This window comes from Sceloporus undulatus, chromosome 1 (assembly GCF_019175285.1).
Source record: "Sceloporus undulatus isolate JIND9_A2432 ecotype Alabama chromosome 1, SceUnd_v1.1, whole genome shotgun sequence".
Taxonomy (NCBI): Eukaryota; Metazoa; Chordata; class Lepidosauria; order Squamata; family Phrynosomatidae; genus Sceloporus; species Sceloporus undulatus.
This window is the reverse complement of record NC_056522.1, coordinates 7,326,757-7,348,510: the sequence shown is the minus strand read 5'-3', so window position 1 is coordinate 7,348,510 and position 21,754 is coordinate 7,326,757. Positions and strand designations below refer to the sequence as shown.

Sequence of the window (21,754 nt, the reverse complement as noted above, 5' to 3'; positions counted from 1 at the left end):
CATCCTTTATTTATATAGCGCTGTAAATTTAATTAATTTAAATTAATGTAGTTTGACACCACTTTAGCTGCCATGGTTCAATGCAGATGTCCAGAGTAACCTTTCAGTAGAGATTCTCCTTTGTTATTGAGTTTATAGTTATTGAGCACTACAGTAACAAATGGCATGCAAGGCAGCAGTAGAATGGACACTATGTTGTGTGATAAGTACCAGCCAAAGATGTTTTTATTCTGTTAACCTTCCGTTTTATAGCCTTGTGTGATAAAGGCCTCAACAGTGTGATAAAGCCTCTAAGAGTAGAATATATAGGGTGAGCAGACCAACCTTTTGAGAGGGTCATCTTTTTGTCCCCATCTAGACCATGTCCCATGAATAGCGTTTTACCACAAACCGTGATGCTGGACTGACCTTCTTGTGCCAGGTATTCATCCTCTATTATCCTAGCTAGGCCAAAGTCTGCAACTTTGCAAATGAGGTTCTCCGAGACCAAAATGTTGGCTGCCCTGAGGTCTCTGTGGATGGAGTTCATTCTCTCAATGTATGCCATCCCTTCAGCAACCTACAAGAAACAAGGGCAACTAATTTAACTGCATAGAACCATAAAAAATTCTGCTCATCAACGGAAGGATATTTCTGCAGTTTTGCCTTGTATGGACACCTGTATCAATTTCTCTTTCTTGTGTTTCAAGTTCTAAATTGATCATTTCCACATTTCCACATTTCCACATGAGCTTTTGACTCTTTTTGGTACAGAAAATATTTCTTCTTAGATAATAAACTCATACAAATTATGTATAACATTGCATTTAAAGAACCCAAAAATGAGAACAAAGAACAGAGCAATACATCTAGGATCAAAAGGAATATCAAAGAAAGGCAGGAATTGCTGAGTTTTTCCACTGACCAAAGAGCGTTAGCATAGTGTAGCTGCTGAATGTTGGACTTAGGGTGCATCTACACTGTAGAACTAATGCAATTTGACACTACTTTAACTGCCATGGCTCCATCCTACAACATCCTGGGATTTGTAGTTTTGTAAGGCACCAGCAATCTTTGGCAGAGAAAGCCAAAGACCTTGTAAAACTCCAAAGCCAAGGATTCCATACACAGAGTTACAGCACTTACAATGGTGTCAAACTGCATTATTTTTACAGTGTAGATGCACCCTAAGACTGTGAGAGATTAGGGTTCAAATCCTTGCTCATGGAAATGAACTTGAGACCCTGAGCAAGTCACATTCTCTCTACCTCAGAAAAAGGCAACAGAAATCCTCCTCTGAATAACAAACCTTGCCAAGAAGACCCTGTGACAAGGTTTCCATAAGTCAGAGTCACCTTGAAGGTACAGAACAACATGAAATTGCATTGACCATAATTTAAGTAAATAATTCCAAAGACTTATCAGGCAATCTCTGAGGATGAATGGTACCCAAGCTGTTATCCTGCTTATGATGCTTTATTTTAAAATCTGTATGAAAATGCATAGATACTTCTGTAATAATTTATTCATAGATTCATAGGCCTGTTACAGACCGCCCAAAAGGGGCGGTCTTGGGCCGCTGCCGGTTGCAGCACGGAGGAGCTGCAGCAGCCAAACCGCGCGACTCCTCCGTGCTGCAAAAAAGGAGCACGGAAATCGCGCTCCTTCCGGCAACCTGGAAGAGACGTCGCAAGTGCCAAAGCGCACACTCGCGACGTCTCTTCCGGGTTGGGACGTGCGGACGCAGAGCGTCCGCTACATCAAGATGACAGCGCCCATCTGTATAGGGCACCGCCCTTTTGACGTATCGATTATGCACGAGGGGCAAGGCGCCTCTTGCGCCCGTCTGTAACGCGCCATAGAATCATAGAACGGGGTAGGCAACCTGCGGCCTGCGGGCCAGATGCAGCCCGGCAAGGCCTTGGGACCGGCCCCAGCCTGGTCCTGCCACCGATTGCCACCGGAGCCTTTGGCCTATCAGGAGGAGGCGGGCAAGGGCGGGCAAGTGGAAGGCAAGGGGAGCAAGCGGCGGGCAAGGGGGGCAATTGTCTATAGAAGCCTCCAAAACATGCATTTATATTAACATTTTTAAAAAAAATCAGCAAATTTTTAGCATGTCCTCCATATTTTTAAAAAAGTGCCCTCCATTTGAAATTTTTGTCCTACATTTGTCCCAGTTTATTTATTTATTTTAATTTTTAAAAAATTATTTAATTATTTATTTTTTGGCTTTGGCCCCCCCAGTTGTCTGAGGGACAGCAACCCGGCCCCCGGCTCAAAAAGGTTGCCTACCCCTGTCATAGAATAATAGAGTTGGAAGAGATCGCAAAACATCTGGGAAAGATACTGCTGCTCCCACTGGTTGCTTGTTGGTATGATGTTGTTGACCTTCTGGTCAGTTTTTAACTTGTATGTTTGTTTTTTGTTGTTTTTTGTTCTGTTTTTTAAATATTGCATTGGATTTAATACTTTTTTAAGGAGGGGAGGGTCCCAGGGATTTTATATGTTTTGTATTCTTAACTTTGTTAGCCACCGCGATTGTTCTCAGAGGGGCAGGATACAAATAATAATAATAATAATAATAATAATAATAATAATAATAAATTGCAAATTTTAAATGTGGATTGTTTTAATATGTGCAGATCTTATTTGTCCTTTTAAACTGATATGTATTTTAAATGAAGTGTTTTAACTGATGTTGTCTGTCTGCTAATTGTTGTTGTTCCCTACCTCGATCCATGGGGAGAAGTGGGTAGGAAATTATTATTATTATTATTATTATTATCATCATCATCATCATCATCATCATCATCATCATCATCATCATTACTATCATTATTATTATCATTATTATTTCTGCAGTATGGCAGCAGCCTCTGTTACCAGAATGACCCAAAGATTCTCACCTCTCCATTTGCATTTGCTCTGCAAAAGAGGTCTGAGAATTTTCCACTCCACAAAGAGCTGTTGGTTTTGGGCTTGTTGGTTTTTCCATCTCGTCACTTTCATGTGGTTTTGAAACAGGATATGAAAACTAACTTTCCACAAGTATATGATATGCTCACGCCTGACCCTCTTCCGGCTTGAACATTTCTCACCCCCGTGGAAAATTGAGAGATTGGCGTCACTTCCTGCCCTGATATTAATGCGATAGCAGCCGATGGCTGGTTTACTCTCAATGTACACAAACCTAGGAGTGTACTGGCTTGGGTGACCACAGGTTGAGATACACACAGATAAATTTCTAATTTTACCCTGTGCCTCAAAGTTTGCATCTAAAGAGGTCAGGACACTAGGATGTTATGACACTGCTGTGGACACAAGCAATGCCATACTTAGTTTTTTGTGGGGTTTTTGGGCTATGTGGCCATATCCTGGAAGAGTTTATTCCTGACGTTTCATCAGAATCTGTGGTTGGCATCTTTCTCTGAAGATGCCATCCATAGATGCTGGTGAAACATCAGGAAAAAACTCTTCCAAAACACAGCCACATAACCCAAACCCCCCCACAAAAAACTATGGATTCTGGCTGTGAAAGCCATATATATATATATATATAGAGAGAGAGAGAGGGGGGGGGTATGGTAGTGCTTGTGTGCACAGCTGTTTCATAACAGCATGGTGTGCTGACCCCTTTTAAACTAACTGAAAGAAAGAATATATAATATAATAAATGATGTGATGTGATATATAATATTTTAAAATTAATTTCACTGTTAACATTTGCAAACCATCTTCTTGAATTACATATACATGGTTCAATATTCCTTCCTTCCTTCCTTCCTTCTTTCCAAGATCTGGTGATAATTAAATCAAAAAGGTTTTCATTTCTGACTTTGGACCCATGGCATCTGCTAGGGGTTGATTCCAGGACACCCCCCCCCCCCCCTCTTCATGGATACCAAAATCTGTGGATGCTCAAGTCCTGTTAAATACAGTGGCAGAATAAAATGATGTCCCTTATTTAAAATGCCAAAATCAACATGTATTTTCAAAATATTGTCAAGCTGTGGATGCTTCAATCGTGGATAAAAAAGTATCTGTGGATATGGAGGGTTGACAGCGTATACAAATTCTTCTACTTGTCAAATTATGCCTCCTCTCAGTTTGTTGTTGTGTCCTTTCAAGTTGTTTCCGATCACCTGGTAGGTTTAAGTGGCTGAGCTGGGATTTGAACCCTTGGCTCCAGAGCCCTAGTCCAATGCTCAAACCATGCTGGCTCTCACCTTATTAGTACAGTCACTATATACCAAAGCGTCCAAAAATTTTGATAACGCTAATCTCCATCTGTTATCTTCTTAAGGTCATTTCTATATTATCATAAATCCAAACATTTAATACCTCAGAATCAAAAGAACAAAGTCATGATATTCAACATTCACCAAGTAATACTGTATTTAACAGCAGACTCAGTTTCAGAGGCCGGACTTCACTGTATTTGTGGTGCCCTCAAAATGTGTCTTTGTTTTTGCTTTTTTCATCACCATCACCATCATCCTTCCTTTGGCTTCATCTGCATTATTTCTACAGTGCGTTATTTCTACAGATGCACCCTATCTCAGTTTTGCCTTCTCGTACCATAAACATTTCTAAACTCTCAAGTTTTTTCAGCTTGTTTTACAGAAACGCCTGGACATTTTGGAAACTTCTTTTAAAAAACTGAACAAAACTCTCCCCCTTATTGATATCAATCAAACTGTATACCTGAGCTGCCATATCAATGAGTTTGGGAAGATTCAGCTTCGTGCCTTCCTCTGTTTTCAAGAAATCCAGTAAGCACCCTGCAAGGGAAGACAAATAGAGTGTTTTACTTTTAAAAATATAAAATGTATATCCCACTGTTGTCCCAACAAGGGACCCAAGACGGCTTACAATGAAATTGAAAAACCAATACAGTTTTCAAAAAAGAATATCTGATAATGCAGATATTTAAAAACAATTAAGTTTGTTACCTATAATTTGCAACAGCATGAAATCATTTCAAAGACGTAAGGACCAGGAATAATATTACCTGCTTTGGCATAATGTACAACATATTCTAGTTATTATTAAGTGAATTTTGAAACATTGGACAAGAATTTTCCACTTTTATGCAAAACCCTTTTTAACAATCTGTGCTGTTTGATCAGTTAGATGTTACAGTCCAGATTATTCAGCGGTCGATTGCGCCCTTCTCATGTAACTATTTTTTCTTTAAAAAAACTTTTTATTGACTATTTATAAATCATACATAAAAAACAATACAACAAAATAAAACATTATAAATAAAGTAGCTGGGATGTTTGAAGATAGTTCCTCTGTGCATCATTAATCAGTTAAAAGTGAGTTATCAGTTTTACCCCAAAGTACAGCAAATGAGAAATGAAAAACCAAAAAAATATATATATTAATATAAGTTAATTATAACATATGCAAGAAGAATCTTCTATACACCATTATACCCTTATCTTTATTGTTTCTGATACTACCAATGCAGATAGATTACCCTTTGCAAGGTTTCTGAACCTAACTTCAACTAAATATTTTACCTCCTACGTAACTTCTTTAAATCTTTCCTATTACTATAGTAAGACAACTGCAGCAGATAACAAGGACCCACTGTATACACATCTCATTTGTGAGACTTGGAGGCTAGCATCCTGTTTAGTATTTACAATGTCATAAATAAGCCTTACAACTGCGAATTTTGCAATTCACATTTCTGGTTGTTGCAACCAGTCCTTGGCCCAAGGAAATAAAATTCCAGAAACTCAAACCCCGCATTACTGGAACAGAACCATACAGTTTACACAGACCCACCAGAAGCATCAACAAAGCATAGTTTTATTATCATTTTTACCATTGGCCATGTATTCCGTGACAATATAAATGGGCTTTTGAGTGACCACCGCATGCAGTCGAACCAGCTTGCTATGCTGAAGCTGCTTCATCAAGTTGGCCTCAGCCAAAAAGGCATCTGTAGGCATGCTGCCTTCTTTCAAAGTCTTGATGGCCACCTTCACATTATTCTTGTAATATCCTGCAGAAGAACAGCAGGGATAAATTAAACACCATCTCCTTTGACATTTTCCAGAAACCCAGCTGAGAAACCTACTGAGATCCTTCCAGTTACAGATATACTTTTAAATACTGGTGTGTGTGTTTTTTAAACAATTTTGTAGGAGCTGAAAGGGCCAAGGGCACAAGGCCAGACCAAAGCCAAGTGAGCAGGGCCAGATATAATTCTTGCCAACTTGGAAGCTTTCTGACCATCTACACAAGGCACAACTCCGTTCCAGGCACATTCATTCAAGAATAAGTCCCAGTGTAGCAATTTTTTGGCTTGCAAAGCATACCTCATTTCTAAACTTGTCTACACAGGAATAAATCTGGGTAGGAGCAGTGGATTCAAACTACAGAAAGAGAGATTCTGCCTAAACATTAGGAAGGACTTCTTGATGGTAAGAGCTGTTCAACAGTGGAACAGCCTGTCTTGGAGGGTGGTGGAGTCTCCTTCTTTGGAGGCTTTTAAACAGAGGCTGGATGGCTGTCTGTTGGGGGTGCTTTAACTGTGTCTTCCTGCATGGCAGGCAATTGGAATGGATGGCCCTTGGGGGTCTCTTCCAAGGAGTTTATCAGACAAGGGAAATTGGAAGTATAATCCAATGGCAATCCGAACGCAATCATGGGGTTTCACGTTATTGCGTGATAGACTACCACACACAAATTCGTGCAATGGCAAGCTATTTTTGGGCAATGGGAAGTCAGTTCAAATGCAATTCGAATTCACATAAATTCGCTGAACTAGCGAATTCACATGAATGCATTCTGGCCCCACTTTCTTTTCATTCAAAATTAAGAGAAATTCCTCCCGTGTGATAAACTCCCAACTTTACGATTCTAGGATTCTAAACTCCTAGTGCAACAGCTTCCCTGGCTGCAAAGCACAGCTCCACAATTCCTGGGTATTAAATAGCCTCTTATCTCCAATCATTAATTAGATCTAACCATAGAAAAAGATTACAGGCAAAATGGGAACCCATGTAGGCCACATCTGACCTTCAGAGATAGACGCTGTCATTTCTAGACCTACAATTCTAGGCCCCCAGGGTCATAATAAAGCTTTTCCCCTGCCATCTGACCCTTTTTTTGGGGGGGGGGAGCAAGAAACACAAGGGAGGGAAGCTGTTTTGTTCTACATACAAAGCACTGCTCTGCAACTGAGCTATGTATTGGTTGTTACTTTTAAAGTCCTACTAAGTTTGGGTCCAGGTTACCTATGGGATCACCTCTTCCCATGTAATTCTCCCTATACACGCAGGACCTCTAGGGAACATTTACTGCAGTCAGCAAGGACTAAGTTGGCAACTGCCACCCCGAGGACTTTTTCTTCAGCCGCCCCTGGGAGTTTATCACACTAGGGAATCCTGCAGGAAAACAGGCGTTTAACGGGAATTAAACAAGATCCAAATTTAAACAAAACTTGCAAATTCGGGAAGTTTATCACACTAGGGGGCTGTCCAAGTGAAATAACGCATAGTTAATCCGAACGCAAAGCAGAGAAAAATGGCAGCTTTTTTACTTTCGGGTTGGACTGGATGACCATTGGAGTATCTTCCAATTCTAGAATTCTAAGGTTCAATAATTCTAAACTGTGGATTGATTGTTTTAATATGTATTGGTCTTATCTAAACATTTAAATTGATGTTTGGTGTTTTAGTGGTTTACGTTTTTGTAACTGATGTTATGTTATTAACAGATGCTCTGTGTTGTATATTAGTCTGTTGTTGTCCCCGACTTGACACATGGGGAAAGGCAAGTCAGAAATAAATATTATTGTTATTATTGCTGCTGCTGTTGTTGTTATTGTTGTTGCCTATTCCTTAGTTTCTTTCACTATTTCTATCCCACCCTATACTATGGAATCTTGGTTTGCCACTAACATCCCCTGAGGCTGAGAGAATGTGACTTTCCCAGGGTCACACATACTTCAATTTTAAAAAAATCATGTCAAGTTTTAGGTGATTTTTTTTTCGTCCAAAAGCTGGCCAAACCACACCAAAACTGGCTGCAAATGTGATAGCCTGCTTTTTTCACAGCAGAGCACCCAAAGGCCAAAAATCAGTCAAAGTGTCACTTTTAGCACACTGAGACACAACAGTGCAATCTACTGGGAGTCAAAATGGTCTCTTCACCTCCCCAGTTGCCCAACCATGCTGTTAAGCATCAATACTATCCACATTAAATTAAGTGTTTTCCTTTTATTTTTCTTTAATCTTTCAATGCCCAGTTGGTGCCAACTCTGATCTCATACTGGCATGGAGTAAAAACATGACTGTTGAGTCACATATTTGATTTCATCCAAATCTCCCCATGTATTTGCTTTTTAAATCGTCTCAAAGTGTTTTGACTGATTTAAGCTGCCTTGTTGTTAAACTTGCTTAATATGCTCTCAAGCCTGTTTAAATGCATTTGTTACTGTTTTAATTTGCTTTAATTGGATTATGTCAATTTCTTGAATTTTGCCCCAGAGGAGGTTTGCCATTGCCTTCTCCTGAGGCTGAGAGCATGTGATTTGGCCAGGGTTCATGGCTGAGTGAGGAATCGAACCCTGACCTTCAGAGTCATAGTCCAACACCCAAACCATTATGCCACACTAGCTCTCATATCCTTCTTAAAATGAGGTGCCCAGAACTGAAGATAGGACTCCAGAAATTATCTGGGAGGTCATCCAGCTTATTTTTGCATCCTAGTTTCCCAGCTACCTGTGGCAGAGCGAACTTCTCTGCAGTGCCATGCTCTACCACTTACCCATCCACACCTCTCCAAACTGGCCAGATCCCAATCTCTTGACCAGCTTCAGGGTTTCCCGTGGAATCTCCCACTCATCCGTGGTCCAGGGCCTTTCTGGAGTCAGAGATATACAGGGCTCCCTAAGCTTCTGGCACAGGCCATCCTGCTGAGCTGAGCATGGGTTGTGCAACCCACAGGAAAGAAGAAGAGGTTGGTTTTCAGAGGTTGCCACAAAACATTCTTATGTCTCCCCCATGGACTAGCTTGCAATTATATTTTCCAGAGCATAGGAGCTTGGAAAGTCACTTGTTTGGACCAATGCCCAGAATCTCCCAGTTTAGCATGGCCAGTAACTTTGCCAAGCATTATTTTAGAGAACCACTTTAGTAAAGAAAAGGCAAGGAAAGAGCTTGTAGATCCAGGGATTTATCTGCCATGTGGGACCAAATGAGGGTATCACCATCCAAACCAAGAATTCTCCAGCTGAATTTTCCTTCAATACCCAAATTCCTAGCATTGCAGTAACTTAAAATTTCAGTTGAATTAAAAAACAAAACAAAACAAAACAGTTCAATCATCACAAGAAAAAGGAGCAAGCCAAGGTCCCAAGGGGATCGGAATACAACAAATGTAAGAGTTCTTGGGATGAATTGTTTTCAGTGTTTGACTCTATGCAATGCTAGAAATTTGGGGACCAAAGAACAATTTTATGAGAATTCTTGTTTAGATGGGCAATGCACTCATTCCACTTCCCAAATAGCTATACCCTTGCCCAGATCCTTGAACTTTTAAAACTCATGGCATTTGGCTGGACCACAAAATGCACCACACAATGTAGAATATTCAAGAAAAAACAGGACATTACAAAATAAAATCTAAAAACACTCATATAAGTTCATGCTTCTTAAATCATGCTCAAAATGGAGGACATTTTGGAATTCCTCCTAGACAGAAGGCTGAAGTGTAGGACATGTCCTGGAAAAGGAGGACATCTGCTTATCCTGTACCATACACATTGACATCTAGTCTCCCTTCAGAAGTGATGTGAACAACTGCTCTATTTTAGGTGAGAGTACTTGGTTTGGATCCTCTCCAGCAAGTGAGTAACTTCTAAGCATTATCTCTAGTGATAATCCAGGGGCCCCTGAAGGCAGCTATTTTGGGCAACATCTACCTCCTGTTAAAACTCAATGGCAATTTTCTTTATTGCCTGTCAAAGCCAAATCACACATTGCATTACTCATTCCCTCTCTTTAAAAACATACTCTGACTGTTTTTATTTTGAAGGAAAAGCAGCTGTGAGACCCTGTTGTGGAAGTATCAGCGACAGCAGGTGGCTGACACATGTTGGTGGGGCTGTGAATCCACCCCAGCATTTAGTTCAGACTTTGCAAGCATTATCAAAGATGCTGAACTGTATTCTCCCTCCAAAAAAAAAAAAAAAAAAAAAAAAGAAAGAAATAAAGAAAAGAAAAAAGAAAAGAAAAGAAAAGAAAAGAAAGAAAGAAAGAAAGAAAGAAAGAAACCATTTTTAAAGCCTAGAGCCCCTTGGAGAACTCCTTTGCTGTTACTGTGTCCATTCAAGTCATTTCTGATTCATGACCACCCTAAGGCGGTCATTTTGTTGGCAAGATCTGTTTCTATAATGTTATTCAAAACACAGAATGGATTTACTGTCCCACTGACATGGGAGTTGAGCTGTTGCTTGGCCACACATGTCCAAATTTTCATCTGTGAAATGTTGGGGGTATACAGAGGAATGTGTGTGAGAGAGAGAGAAAGAAAGAGAGAGAGTTCATATGTGCACATTTGTGGGGGCAGCACCACCATAAAAGAGAAGCTGCAACCAGTGGCATCACTAGAGCTGCTGTCACCCAGTACGGTAATTCATGGTGTCACCCCCGCATTGACTTCCTCCCATATCATACCATACAGAATCCTTAGTAATGTTTTTGTGTGGACATTATTCATAAATCATAATTCCCTTATATCACTGAATATAATGACACTAGTTGTGACCAAAACAACCAGCAAAATTAAAATTGTACCTTCAAATTAACCCCATGCTCCATACAGGATCTCCAGCTAGAGCATCCTCAGCAGGTAGCTGTGCAGCCTAGGGTGACCTGATGGTCCTCTTTTTCCTGGACATGTCTTACATTTCACCCTTCTGTCCAGGATGAATTCCAAAATGTCCTCCATTTTCAGCATGACTACGAAGCATGAGTTTATATTGATGTGACAGTTTTTAGCTTTTATTTTGCAATGTTGTACATTTTCCTATAATGTCCTACAGTTTGTGGTGCATTGTTCTGTTTTGCGGTTATAACATCTGGTCACACTGGAGATTATCATACTGAGGGCAAGGTTGGGAGCGAAATGTGATGCTCCAGTCCTTAAGGTGCGATTGTGTGAAGATTATCAGATGACATCACACTTATCCCATCATAAATCCTATTAATGAATTGTCCCGTCATTTACCTCCATTTCACATTAGAGGATTATCTCGTTAATACCAAAGTGATGGGATAATGCCACTTTACTGACTGGTTAATGATGGGATAAGTGCAATATGTCTGATAATCTTCCTTGGAATCGCGCCATAAGGACGGGAGCATTATGCTTCATGCCCATCATTATCCTTTCTTTACTTTCCCAATAATCTCCCCTGTCTGTGGCTGGGTGACTTCATGTTGGAAAGAAAAAGTCTTTTCTGGCCTAATATGGTCCAGAAAGGGGCCAGACCATGGTGCCAATTGCCTCCATGCTCCCTATGGGGGATGGGGAATATTTGGGGGTAAAAGTATTTTTTTAAAAAAAATTATTTGAGAGTGTGTGGCCAGAGAGTGTGGCCCATTAAAGTCCCCTGGAGGGGTCAGTGCAGCCCTTAGCCCCCAATCATTGCCCATCTATATTGTAATGGCTGCTCTTTTATAAATAACAAGTCCTTTTGGGAGGCTGGAAGCAAAAGCACAGAGAAGAGGACCCCCTTTCTACTTCTTCCCCCTGGACTGCCAGTCCCTAACTAAGCTACATATCTTTGCTCACCAGAATAATGCTTGACAAGCTCTTGGAGTGAAATGAATATGATCCTAGGGCAAATATAGTATCTCCCATCACCCATCTTCCGGATCTTGTAATGTTTGATGACATCCCCTTGAGATGAGCTGTCTCTAATGGACAGGGAAAAGGCATCTAGAATGGGGCGGAGGAAAAAAAAGAAGAGAAATCAGATTAGAGTGGGCCTTTGGTATCTGCCGGAGTTTGGTTCCAGGGCTCCCTCGTGGATAGCAAAATCTGTGGATATTCAAGTCCCATTAAATACAACGTATAGTAAAATTGTGTCCCTTATATATAATGGCAAAATTAACATTTGCTTTTTGGAATTTTTATACACACACACACACGAATATTTTCAAGCCGTGCATGCTTGAATCCATGGAGATGCAGGGCTGACCACACTTTTTGCCATCGCAACAGATTCTGTCATGGGTAATAGAGAGTTGCACTCAGAAAAGTGACCTTTTTGGAATGCTGATCATAGAATACAGCTTCTGGGAGCTATAATCCTAGAAAGCCAGCTCCAAACTCGAAGGGGGAAATCTGTGTGATATCGGTGTGGGAATAAAGTATGAAGGTTTTAGCATTTCATTATTTTCATCTTAGCAGGTCTGGAGGATTTCTGCATTGTCCTTGAATTGCTTCTTATTTTAGTCAAGTTTTTATGCCCCATAGATATGGGCAAGTGTCAGATTAAGCAACCGAAGGGTTCTGGCAAAAAAATATATAAGGAAATAACAGCACCCTGGAGCAAAAAAACAATATAGTATCTTAAAGGGTATAAATACCCCACTGAAAAATCTGTAAATGTTAAGGGTGAATATATATTAATGATAAAATATCCAAAATTCAAAACCAGAGAAACTAAACCCTGGAGAAAAGCCAATAAAACAACAGAAAGGGTAGGAAAAAAACCTCCCTTTATCTTTGGCAATTATAGAAAATGTAACAATTCTAATAATAAAAACCAAAGGCCAGATGCGTTTCGACTGACGTCTTCTTCAGTGGCCTGCCAATGTTAAAAATATAAAATGTATAACAACTCCTTAGCACACAATGTGACTGTACTGAATTCAAAAGCTGCAAGTGTCAAATTACACATCTCTTTTCATTATTTCCTGACCCTATCTTCTCACTATAGCAAAATAATCAGAGGAGAGAAAGAGACAATGGAACAGAGAATTTCACAAAGACGCACATGCATCTCCATGGAGTGGAAATGCAATCTTAAAAAGGAGAAAAATTAATTTGGTAGGAGGAAATAAAACTCCCAGAAGCTGAACACAGGAAGCTTTTAACTAAAGGAACAATTTCTCTAAAAATCCTCAGTAATTCTTTGATGAGCTCTACAGGACAGGAAAGCACTGCAATTGTGTATTATGGCAAACAGATAAATAAGCAATCTCTAGTCCAGCTCTTAGCAAGCAAAGGCAATAGAGAAAGCATGGGACTATAGTCCTTTCAGAGAGACATGGGAGTGGTTTCCTCTAAAAGAGCATGTGTGTGTGTGTGTGTGTGTGTGTGTGTGTCTGTGTGTGTGTCTGTGTGTGTGTGTGTGTGTGTGTGTGTGTGTCTGGCTGTGTGTGTGGCAATATGGATATATGCTGAAGAAAAAAAATGTTTAGTGTAACACCAACTCCTAAATCAGGGATGGAAGATGTTGTGGGGTTGCGCTCTCTTCCCTACCCGCAGAATTCTTTGGAGGCTAGAACCAATCCATCCTGCATCTACATTCTTAAGGAGCTGATATTGTATATGGAACATTAAAATTAAGAAAACACACACACAAATTTCCAGAGTGATTCACCTGGCTAGCAAAGGGTGGGTGACTGTGAAGTGACACAGTCAGCAAGGCTGCATCTGCAGTGTGACATCACTTTAATTGCCATGGCTCTTTCCTATGGAATCCTGGGATCTGTAGTTTGTTGTGGCATCAGAGTTCTCAGACAGAGCAGGCTAAATATCTCACAAAACTACACATCCCAGAATTCCATAGCATTGAGCAATGGCAGTTAAAGCGGTGTCAAGCTGCATGCAGCCAAGATCACTAATCCCTGTGGAAAGCTCCATAAAGCCTTCTCATCTTCATAGGCAAAACATTCAGAGCTTTGAAAGGTTACTTTCGTGATGGTGGTGGTGAGTCTGACTTCCAGGATCCCTAAGGCAATGGCCATAACAACAGAAGAATTCTGAGAATTATAATGCCCCAAAAGAAACCTGTCCAATTTGCGAAGGGATTTTCCTAACTTCTTACCAGGAGTTGTCTCACTTTCCCTGATCAGGAATGAACCCACTGCATTGCGTGGTGCCATCAGGAGTCGTTCCGTTTCTTTTCTGCTCAGGCCTTTAAAAAACCATCTGAGAAAGAAGACAGAAATATTTTTCACTAAAGCACCTCTGGTGGAATAGAGACTTGTCTAAAATGATAATAATAATTTGGGGGGAGATCAATATTTCAGAAATTATTAGATCAGCAATGGGAATTTAGTAGCCTCAAACTGTTGGAATGCAAGTCCCATCAACCCTAATGTAAATTCCATAAACCAATGTAACCAAAGGTGAGGGATTTGGTGGAGTTTAGGGTTTTTTAATTTATGGAAGTGTAAACTTTTATACTTTGGCTTCTGGTTTATAGCCTTCAGTCTTACTATTACTTTTATTCTATACATTAGGGCCTAAATACCCTAAAGGCACCAGGTCCTATCTGATTTTAGAAACTAAGCAGCAGTTTCAGCCTTAGTACATGAATGGGAAGCCACCAATGAATACCAAGTGTTGTAGGCTATATATCAGAGGAAGGAAGGAAACCCTATGAAATGCATGGCATTGCCATAAAGTGACAGGTGATTTGAAGGTGCATGCACACACAAACACACACACATAGCTGAACTTCCTTAGCTTCAAAGATCAGATTTTGTAGACTAGGGCCTGGTACAGACGGGATGACGTGCTAGGGTTGCCTCGGCGCCGCGCTTCCACACGCCCCGCAACCCTAGCATGTCTTCCGTACGTCAAAATGGCAGCGCCATGTACAGATGGGTGCCAACATTTTGACGCAATGTATGCCTAGCATCCGCACGTCATGACACCATAATGACGTTGGGAGTGCGCCATTGGCGCACTGTGGCATCATTATGACACCGCAAAAAGGACCTGCTTTTCATGGGTTCTTTTTGCTGCACAAGGAAGCTGCACAGTTTGTCCACTGTGGCTTCCTCACAGAGCAAACCAGGGCGCTGGCAGACCGCCCTTTTTGAGTGGTCTGTACCAGGCCTTGGTCTCCTTCCTCAGATGCATGGAGTGTATTGAAGAGTTGTTATTGTTGTTGTTGTTATGTGCCTTCAGATTGTTTCTGACTTATGGTGATCCTAAGCAAAGCTATCATGGGGTTTTCTTGACAAGATTTGTTCATAGGGGGTTTGCCATTGCTTTCCTCTGAGGCTGAGAGTGTGTGACTTGCCCAAAGTCACCTAGTGGGCTTCATGGTCAAGCATGGAATTGGACTCTGGTTTCCAGAGTTGTAGTCCAACACTCAAACTACTGGCTCCCAAAAATATAGCAGTGTGACTACTATTTCACTGGTGATGGTTCCATTCTACAGAGTTCTGGGGTTTGTAGTTTGGAAAGAGCCAATGTGTCTTTCCAAGTCTTCTAATTTCTTCTAATTTCTTGCCTACAGTCTCTATTTTGATAATGACTGAGGCAACATATCTTTAACTATTTTTCTGTCTTCAGTGCTTGTTTCCAAATGTCATACTGTAAAACCATGAGGGCCAGAAACCTGATTTAAAATATTGGACAGATTTCCCAAAAGCATCAAGTGAAAATGACAGACTTTGGGATGATGTGATAAACATGAGGAGCTTGCTATACCTTCTTTTCAGACTTACTTCTCTTCTTCTAGGCTGTTGACACGGGCCACAAAATTACTAGGAATGTAGCCTTTCTTCCCGGTGGTAAGTGATTTTGCTAGCCACCAGTCCCCATTGCTGTGAACAAAGCACAGTAACAAAATAAGTACAAAAATACACAATGTACACTGGGGTGGGGGGGGGGGGGGCTAAGCTTTGTTCATTCCACTCCCAACAGAAAGAGGCATAGTCATGTAATGACCTCTGCAAAATGTGATCTGATGGTTGCTCATGAGGAGACCAAGGGATGAGTTCTAATTTGGCATACTTCAAATCTGAACATTATTTTCCTGAATTTATAGTGAAAGCCAAATCAGAGTATATGTGAACCTATCAAAAAGCTCTATGGAGAGAGATCTTGTAGCACCTTTGAGACTAACTGAAAGAAAGAAGTTGGCAGCATCACCTTTCATAGACTTAAGTAGACCTATGCTGCCAACTTCTTTATTTCAGTTAGTCTCAAAGGTGCTATGAGATCTCTCTACATACTGATTTTACAGACTAACATGGCTATATCTTTGAATTCTACCATCAGAAAGCTGAACAAGGTTGCTTACCTGTAAAGGACTTCAAATATTTCGCCTACTGTCAACGGCAGGTCGCGCTCACTTGTAGGGTTAAACTCATGCTGCGCAACTACACAGTGTTTGCCTGTAGTATGAGAAAAACCCTTGAGTAAATAATGTATTCTGGTATGTATGTATGTATTATTTGATTCATAAACTGCTTTTCTCCTGAATGGAACTCAAAGTGGCTGTGAAATGAAATAAAAAACAGCTATGAAATGTTTGAAAACATTGATATCCTCTCCTTCATCTGAAGATCTCATCCTACAGCCAGAATCGTTGCTGTTGTAAGAATAGCTTGCCCATTCTCATCCCTTGTCAAGCAAAGCCACATTTGGGGCCTGGACTGACATAGGGCATGTCTACACTGGCTGCTTAATCTGGGGCAAGTTCAGAGCATTATGCCCCAGACTGACCACAATGATGGTCACACACAGCAGGCCGAATCCAGTGTGATACGAGGTAGTTGTGCACATCAGCCAGTGGGACTGCATCAGTGATGCCACTTTTCCAGCCAAGCAAATCCCTGTGAGAGCCTGGCTGCGGCTGTTGCTTCTTGCACAGGTCCCCCATTCTGTCGAGTTGAAGTGTCAGCATTGGCCAGGGTCTTGCAGGATCTGCTTGGTTGGTGAGCCAACAACAGCACCAAAGAAGACCTATTCCATTGCCTGTCCTATGCAGTGCAGAGTAAGGGGTATGGTGCCACATTTGCTGTCTGGAGAACTGGCTGAATTGGACCCAATCCAGCCTCCCAGGAAGCTCCAGAGCAAACAGTGGGTTATCTTAAACCAGATTAAAATGGTAGTTTTGCTGTGGATGTGGTCCTATATCATCTGGACAGATCACACTGGGACAAGGTTGAGTCTGGTGTGTATCCTTAGTATAGGCAAGCCCTTAGTGCCTTCTGTTCCTTCAGCTTTGAGTTAGGAGCTTCCTGTTCAGCTGTGCAGCTATGATGATTTTCAACCAGCCCTTATTTGGCCAGTTCCTCATTGAAGGGTGAGATGCTTTAGTTTTCTGTGGATTTTTCAGGCTATGAGGCCACGTTCTAGTTTATTCCTAACATTTCACCAGCATCTGTGGCTGGCATCTTCAGAGAATGCTGGCATGGAAGAGAGTGGGGTATATATACTGTTGGTTGAGGGGAAGTAATTTGCATGTAATCTGCATATTGTTCTGTTGTTGAATGACAAGGCCTACAGGGTGTCTATTTAATTAATGTTCTGTTGTCTGCTAGGAACCCCCCCCCCCCCTCACCCTTGGTGGCTTTTATTTGCATGGGCTGGGTCTTGTTTTTGGTGTTTCTCAGGACTGGTAGCCAAACTTGGGAAGCTTATCACACAGCTTTTATAACACAACTTACTGCTCCTGAATTGGAACCTAATTTGGGCTGCATCCTGGTCCTATCACATGGCTTTTGTCCCCCAGTCCACCATCCAAGAGCAGCCCAGCTGCAGCCTGCGTCTCTTAACACATTTTAGAAGCCATTTTTTCAAAGTCAGGAGCTTTGAAATGCAGCTCTTCAGGGGACCTTTCACATTATACAATTACAGTGGTGCCTCGGGTTACGAAAGTAATTCGTTCCGCGGCCGCTTTCGTAACCCGAAAAGCCTTCGTAAGCCAAATTGCCATAGGCGCTAATGGGGAAAAGCCGCGATTCCGTGCGAAAAAGCCGAAAAAAGCACCAAAAGTTTTTTCGTAACCCGAAAAAACATTCGTAACCCGGAACAATGATTCCCTATGGGATTTTTTCGTATCCCGAAAATTTCGTAACCTGGGTATTTCGTATCCCGAGGTACCACTGTATAGCACTATGATTCCACTTTAACTGCCATGGCAACATCTTAAAGAATGCTGGAATTTGGAGTTTTGTATTTCCTTACCAGTTGTGTGAGGAAGTTGTGTTTCGTGACTAGTTTCCCTATTCTGTCTGTGACTCCTGTGACTCCATTCAACAACAGAACAATACACAGATTAACATGTAAACCACTTCCTCTCAACCAACAGGAAGCCACTCTCTTCCATTCCAGCATTCTCTGAAGATGCCAGCCACAGCTGATGATGAAACATCAGGAATAAACTCTACTAGAACACAGCCCCATAGCCTGAAAAACCCACAGGAAACTATGGATGCCAGCCATGAAAGCCTTCGACATCATGCTGAAATACTTTCATTCTTCTTACAACTTGGTGGGAATTGTTGTCCAATATATCAGCAAGGACTCAGGTCGGGAAAGGCTGCATAAGAATCAAGTGGTTTGGTCTCTATTCCCACATCTTATAGGTTGTCTTGTCAATGTGGAATCACAAAAGCCACAGCAAATGTTTCTTCCAGCCCCAAGGCTTCAGGGGGCAAATGCAAATGCGATCCCATTAGGCATGTCTCTAGCAGAACACACACACAAACACATACACACACTCAGGGAAAAGAGCTTTTATGTAGCATGAGCGTTTAGCATTTAATGAATGCGCAGCAAGAGACCATCTAAATATAGACACCCATGAGACAGATAGTTTTAAATCTCACTCCGTCTGACCTTTTCAAATAAAGACACCAGCAAGCTTCCTCCTTTTTATCACAAGGTCACATGTCTCAGGAACAATGTGTGGTTTTGTGAGAACAGAATTTGGCTATTATTTCCTTTGGATTTATTGAAGGAATCATGCCAGAAAAGTGCAAAGGTTTGTTTTTTCAAGCCAAGAACTCAAGAATAGGCTACTTTGGTTTCATTCCCTCCAACAAAGGTGAAAATCATGCAGCTCTCCAGAGGACCTTTCAGATTATACAATTATAGCACTATGATTCCACTTTAACTGCCATGGCAACATCTTAAAGAATCCTGGAATTTGGAGTTTAAGGAGAGGAATTTAAACTTCTCAGCTAGAGTTGCAGTGCTTCACCAAACTATTGATTCCAGGATTGCATAGGATGTAGCCATGGCAGTTAAACCTGAATCACATACCCTCCAACTGCTCCAGTTTGGCAGGAAAATCCTCCTCCTCCTCTTCATCATGTCACTTTTCTCCAGAATTGGGACTCAAAGTGGCTCACAGTTTAAAAGAATAACACAATTTAAAACATACAAAAGAGAGCATTAAATCCTCTGCTATCCCACATTCTCAGCTGCTTTTAAAATGTCCTGTTTTTTTTCTCTTTCTTCCATGGCATCTACACTGCAGAATTAATATATCTTGACCCCACTATAAGTACCACGGTTCAGTGCTGTGGAATCCTGGGATTCATAGTTTTGCAGGATATTTAGTCTTCTCTGTCAGTGGGCTCTAGTGCCACAACAAACTACAGATCCCAAATTTATGATGGATAAAGTGATGTCACATTGCATTGTGTCTGCAGGTACAGATGCAGCCTAGATCATTTCCTGTTGTCACCCCCCCCCCCCCCCAAAAAAAAGGCCACTGGCCTAAAATGACCCAAAGAGAACCCAAAACATAGTGAAAATCCCTTACACTCTCTGGAAGATATTTGTGGACAAAAATTGACAGACAAACACAGGTATAGTCCCCTGTTCCCTGACAGCAAAGCTTTTACAAAAGTATCCAAAATAACTGTAATTTTTTCAATAGAAAAATAAATAAAGATTTGAATAAGATCATGGCCATCAAACTGTCCCAGTTTGGACAGGGAAGTCCCAATTAATCCTCTGTCTTCTCACTTTTTCAGCTGCTGTTAAAATGTGCTACTTTCTCTCTCCTCCTCCTGCTTTCCCCCTTTGTTCTCAGTTTATTTCAATTTCTGCAAACTGATTTCTAAAGACAAAAGAGGACAAGGCAGAAACTCGACATTCCCAGTAGACTCAGGCAAAAGTAAACTGCTGCATCCTCTCCTAGCTTGTGTGTTCTTCTTCATTAATAACGTATGCCGTCTGGACTACACTGTGATGCTGCTTGCCCACTTGTCTTGGTTTTTATCTATGAAATTTCGGGGAGTATGTTGAGATGCTTCACCCTGGAACTGTGTGTGTACTTCTTTAACAGAATAACACCAACCCAAAAATAACAGCATAGTTTTTATATCATTTCTCCCTCCCCCAGTTTTCTTTCAACATTCCATTTCATTGTGTTCTATTTTCTTTCCTTTGCTTCACTGTTTATTTGGGGGCAAGGCAGGGAGCCACTAGGACCCATAAGTAAATTGGTAAATTAAAAAAGGTTTCTCACCGTTGCCTGAAGGATGGTCAGCAGAAGTGGTAACTGTGCGTGGATTGCCCTTTAGAAGAAAGAAAGAAACAACAGATGCCATGTGACATCAGTGCTTTAGACTTCGTCCCTTTGCTTCTATCCCATAACCATGAAGCTATTTGGATATCACTTCATTGCTAAATGCTGTATTGGGAACACAATTTAGCACTCCAATAATTATCTAATTCCCATGATTAGCAGAAGCTGTATTTACATTGCTGTTGTTGTGTGCCTTCAAGTTGTTTCCAACTTATGCTGATCCTAAGGTGAACCAATAACAACAGCAACAACGACCTTGATCCATGGGGAGAGGCAGAAAAGCAACAGCAACAACAACAACAACAACAACAACAATAATAATACATTTTTGTGGGTTTTTTGGGCTATGTGGCCATGTTCTAGAAGAGTTTATTCCTGACTTTTCACCAGCATCTGTGGCTGGCATCTTCAGAGAAAGCCTTCGACTTCACAATAATAATAATAATAATAATAACAACAACAATAATAATATTTCTTTTCTGCCTCTCCCCACGGATCAAGGTGGAGAACAACAACAAATCAACAAGGAACAACACCTATCAAAGCACATTAATTAAATCATGCAACCCTTTAAAAAGACAAATAAAAGAAACACATTTTAAAGCAGTGCAAATTTAAAATCCAACTTCCAAATTCACCACTTAAAATCATCTGGCTATGCCTGCTGGAAGAGACTGGTCTTCAATGCTGTTTTGAATTCGGACAGTGTATTCAGCTGTTGAATCTCTTCCAACAGATCATTCCACAGTCTGAAGAAAAAGTCCTGTGACAGGCTTTTCTTGGCAAGTTTCAGAGGGGGTTTGCCATTCCCATCCTCTGAGGCTGAGAGAATGTGACTTGCCCAAGGTCGCCCAGTGGGTTTCATGGCTGAGTAGGGATCTGAACCCTGGTCTCCAGAGTCCTAGTCCAATGCTCAAACAATTACATCTCATAGGCAATCTGTATTCACCTTTAGCAAATGCCATATTATTATTTATTAGGGCTGGAAACTTATAACCCTACAAATGATGTTGGATTATTCCCACCTGCCCCAAACTGGCACATTTTTAAAGCAATTGAACAAAGTGGGATGACTGAGGATTAATTAGGGCTGTCCCTGCCAAACTGGGACAATTGGAAGGTATGACCCTGGTATAGAGATAACCTGAAGCACAGCTACCTTTGGACCTAAAGGCATATGGCTGCCATCCTGGGTCTCTGGCCAATAGGAAACCTCATTGTGATAAA

The 21,754-nt window shown here is 41.1% G+C and overlaps 1 protein-coding gene across 1 annotated transcript in view; it reads right to left on the bottom strand.

Annotated features, from left to right (window-relative positions):
• BLK (BLK proto-oncogene, Src family tyrosine kinase) overlaps positions 1 to 21,754 on the bottom strand; it is a 45,701-nt gene that overhangs the window by 6,160 nt on the left and 17,787 nt on the right. Inside the window, exons 3-11 of the mRNA XM_042446974.1 lie at positions 20,468 to 20,516; positions 16,280 to 16,373; positions 15,702 to 15,800; positions 14,066 to 14,169; positions 11,800 to 11,946; positions 8,770 to 8,922; positions 5,819 to 5,998; positions 4,684 to 4,760; positions 409 to 559 (exon numbers count right to left, since the gene is read on the bottom strand). Of these exons, the coding sequence (XP_042302908.1) occupies positions 409 to 559; positions 4,684 to 4,760; positions 5,819 to 5,998; positions 8,770 to 8,922; positions 11,800 to 11,946; positions 14,066 to 14,169; positions 15,702 to 15,800; positions 16,280 to 16,373; positions 20,468 to 20,516 (1,054 nt within the window). The remainder of the gene's footprint in view (positions 1 to 408; positions 560 to 4,683; positions 4,761 to 5,818; positions 5,999 to 8,769; positions 8,923 to 11,799; positions 11,947 to 14,065; positions 14,170 to 15,701; positions 15,801 to 16,279; positions 16,374 to 20,467; positions 20,517 to 21,754) is intronic.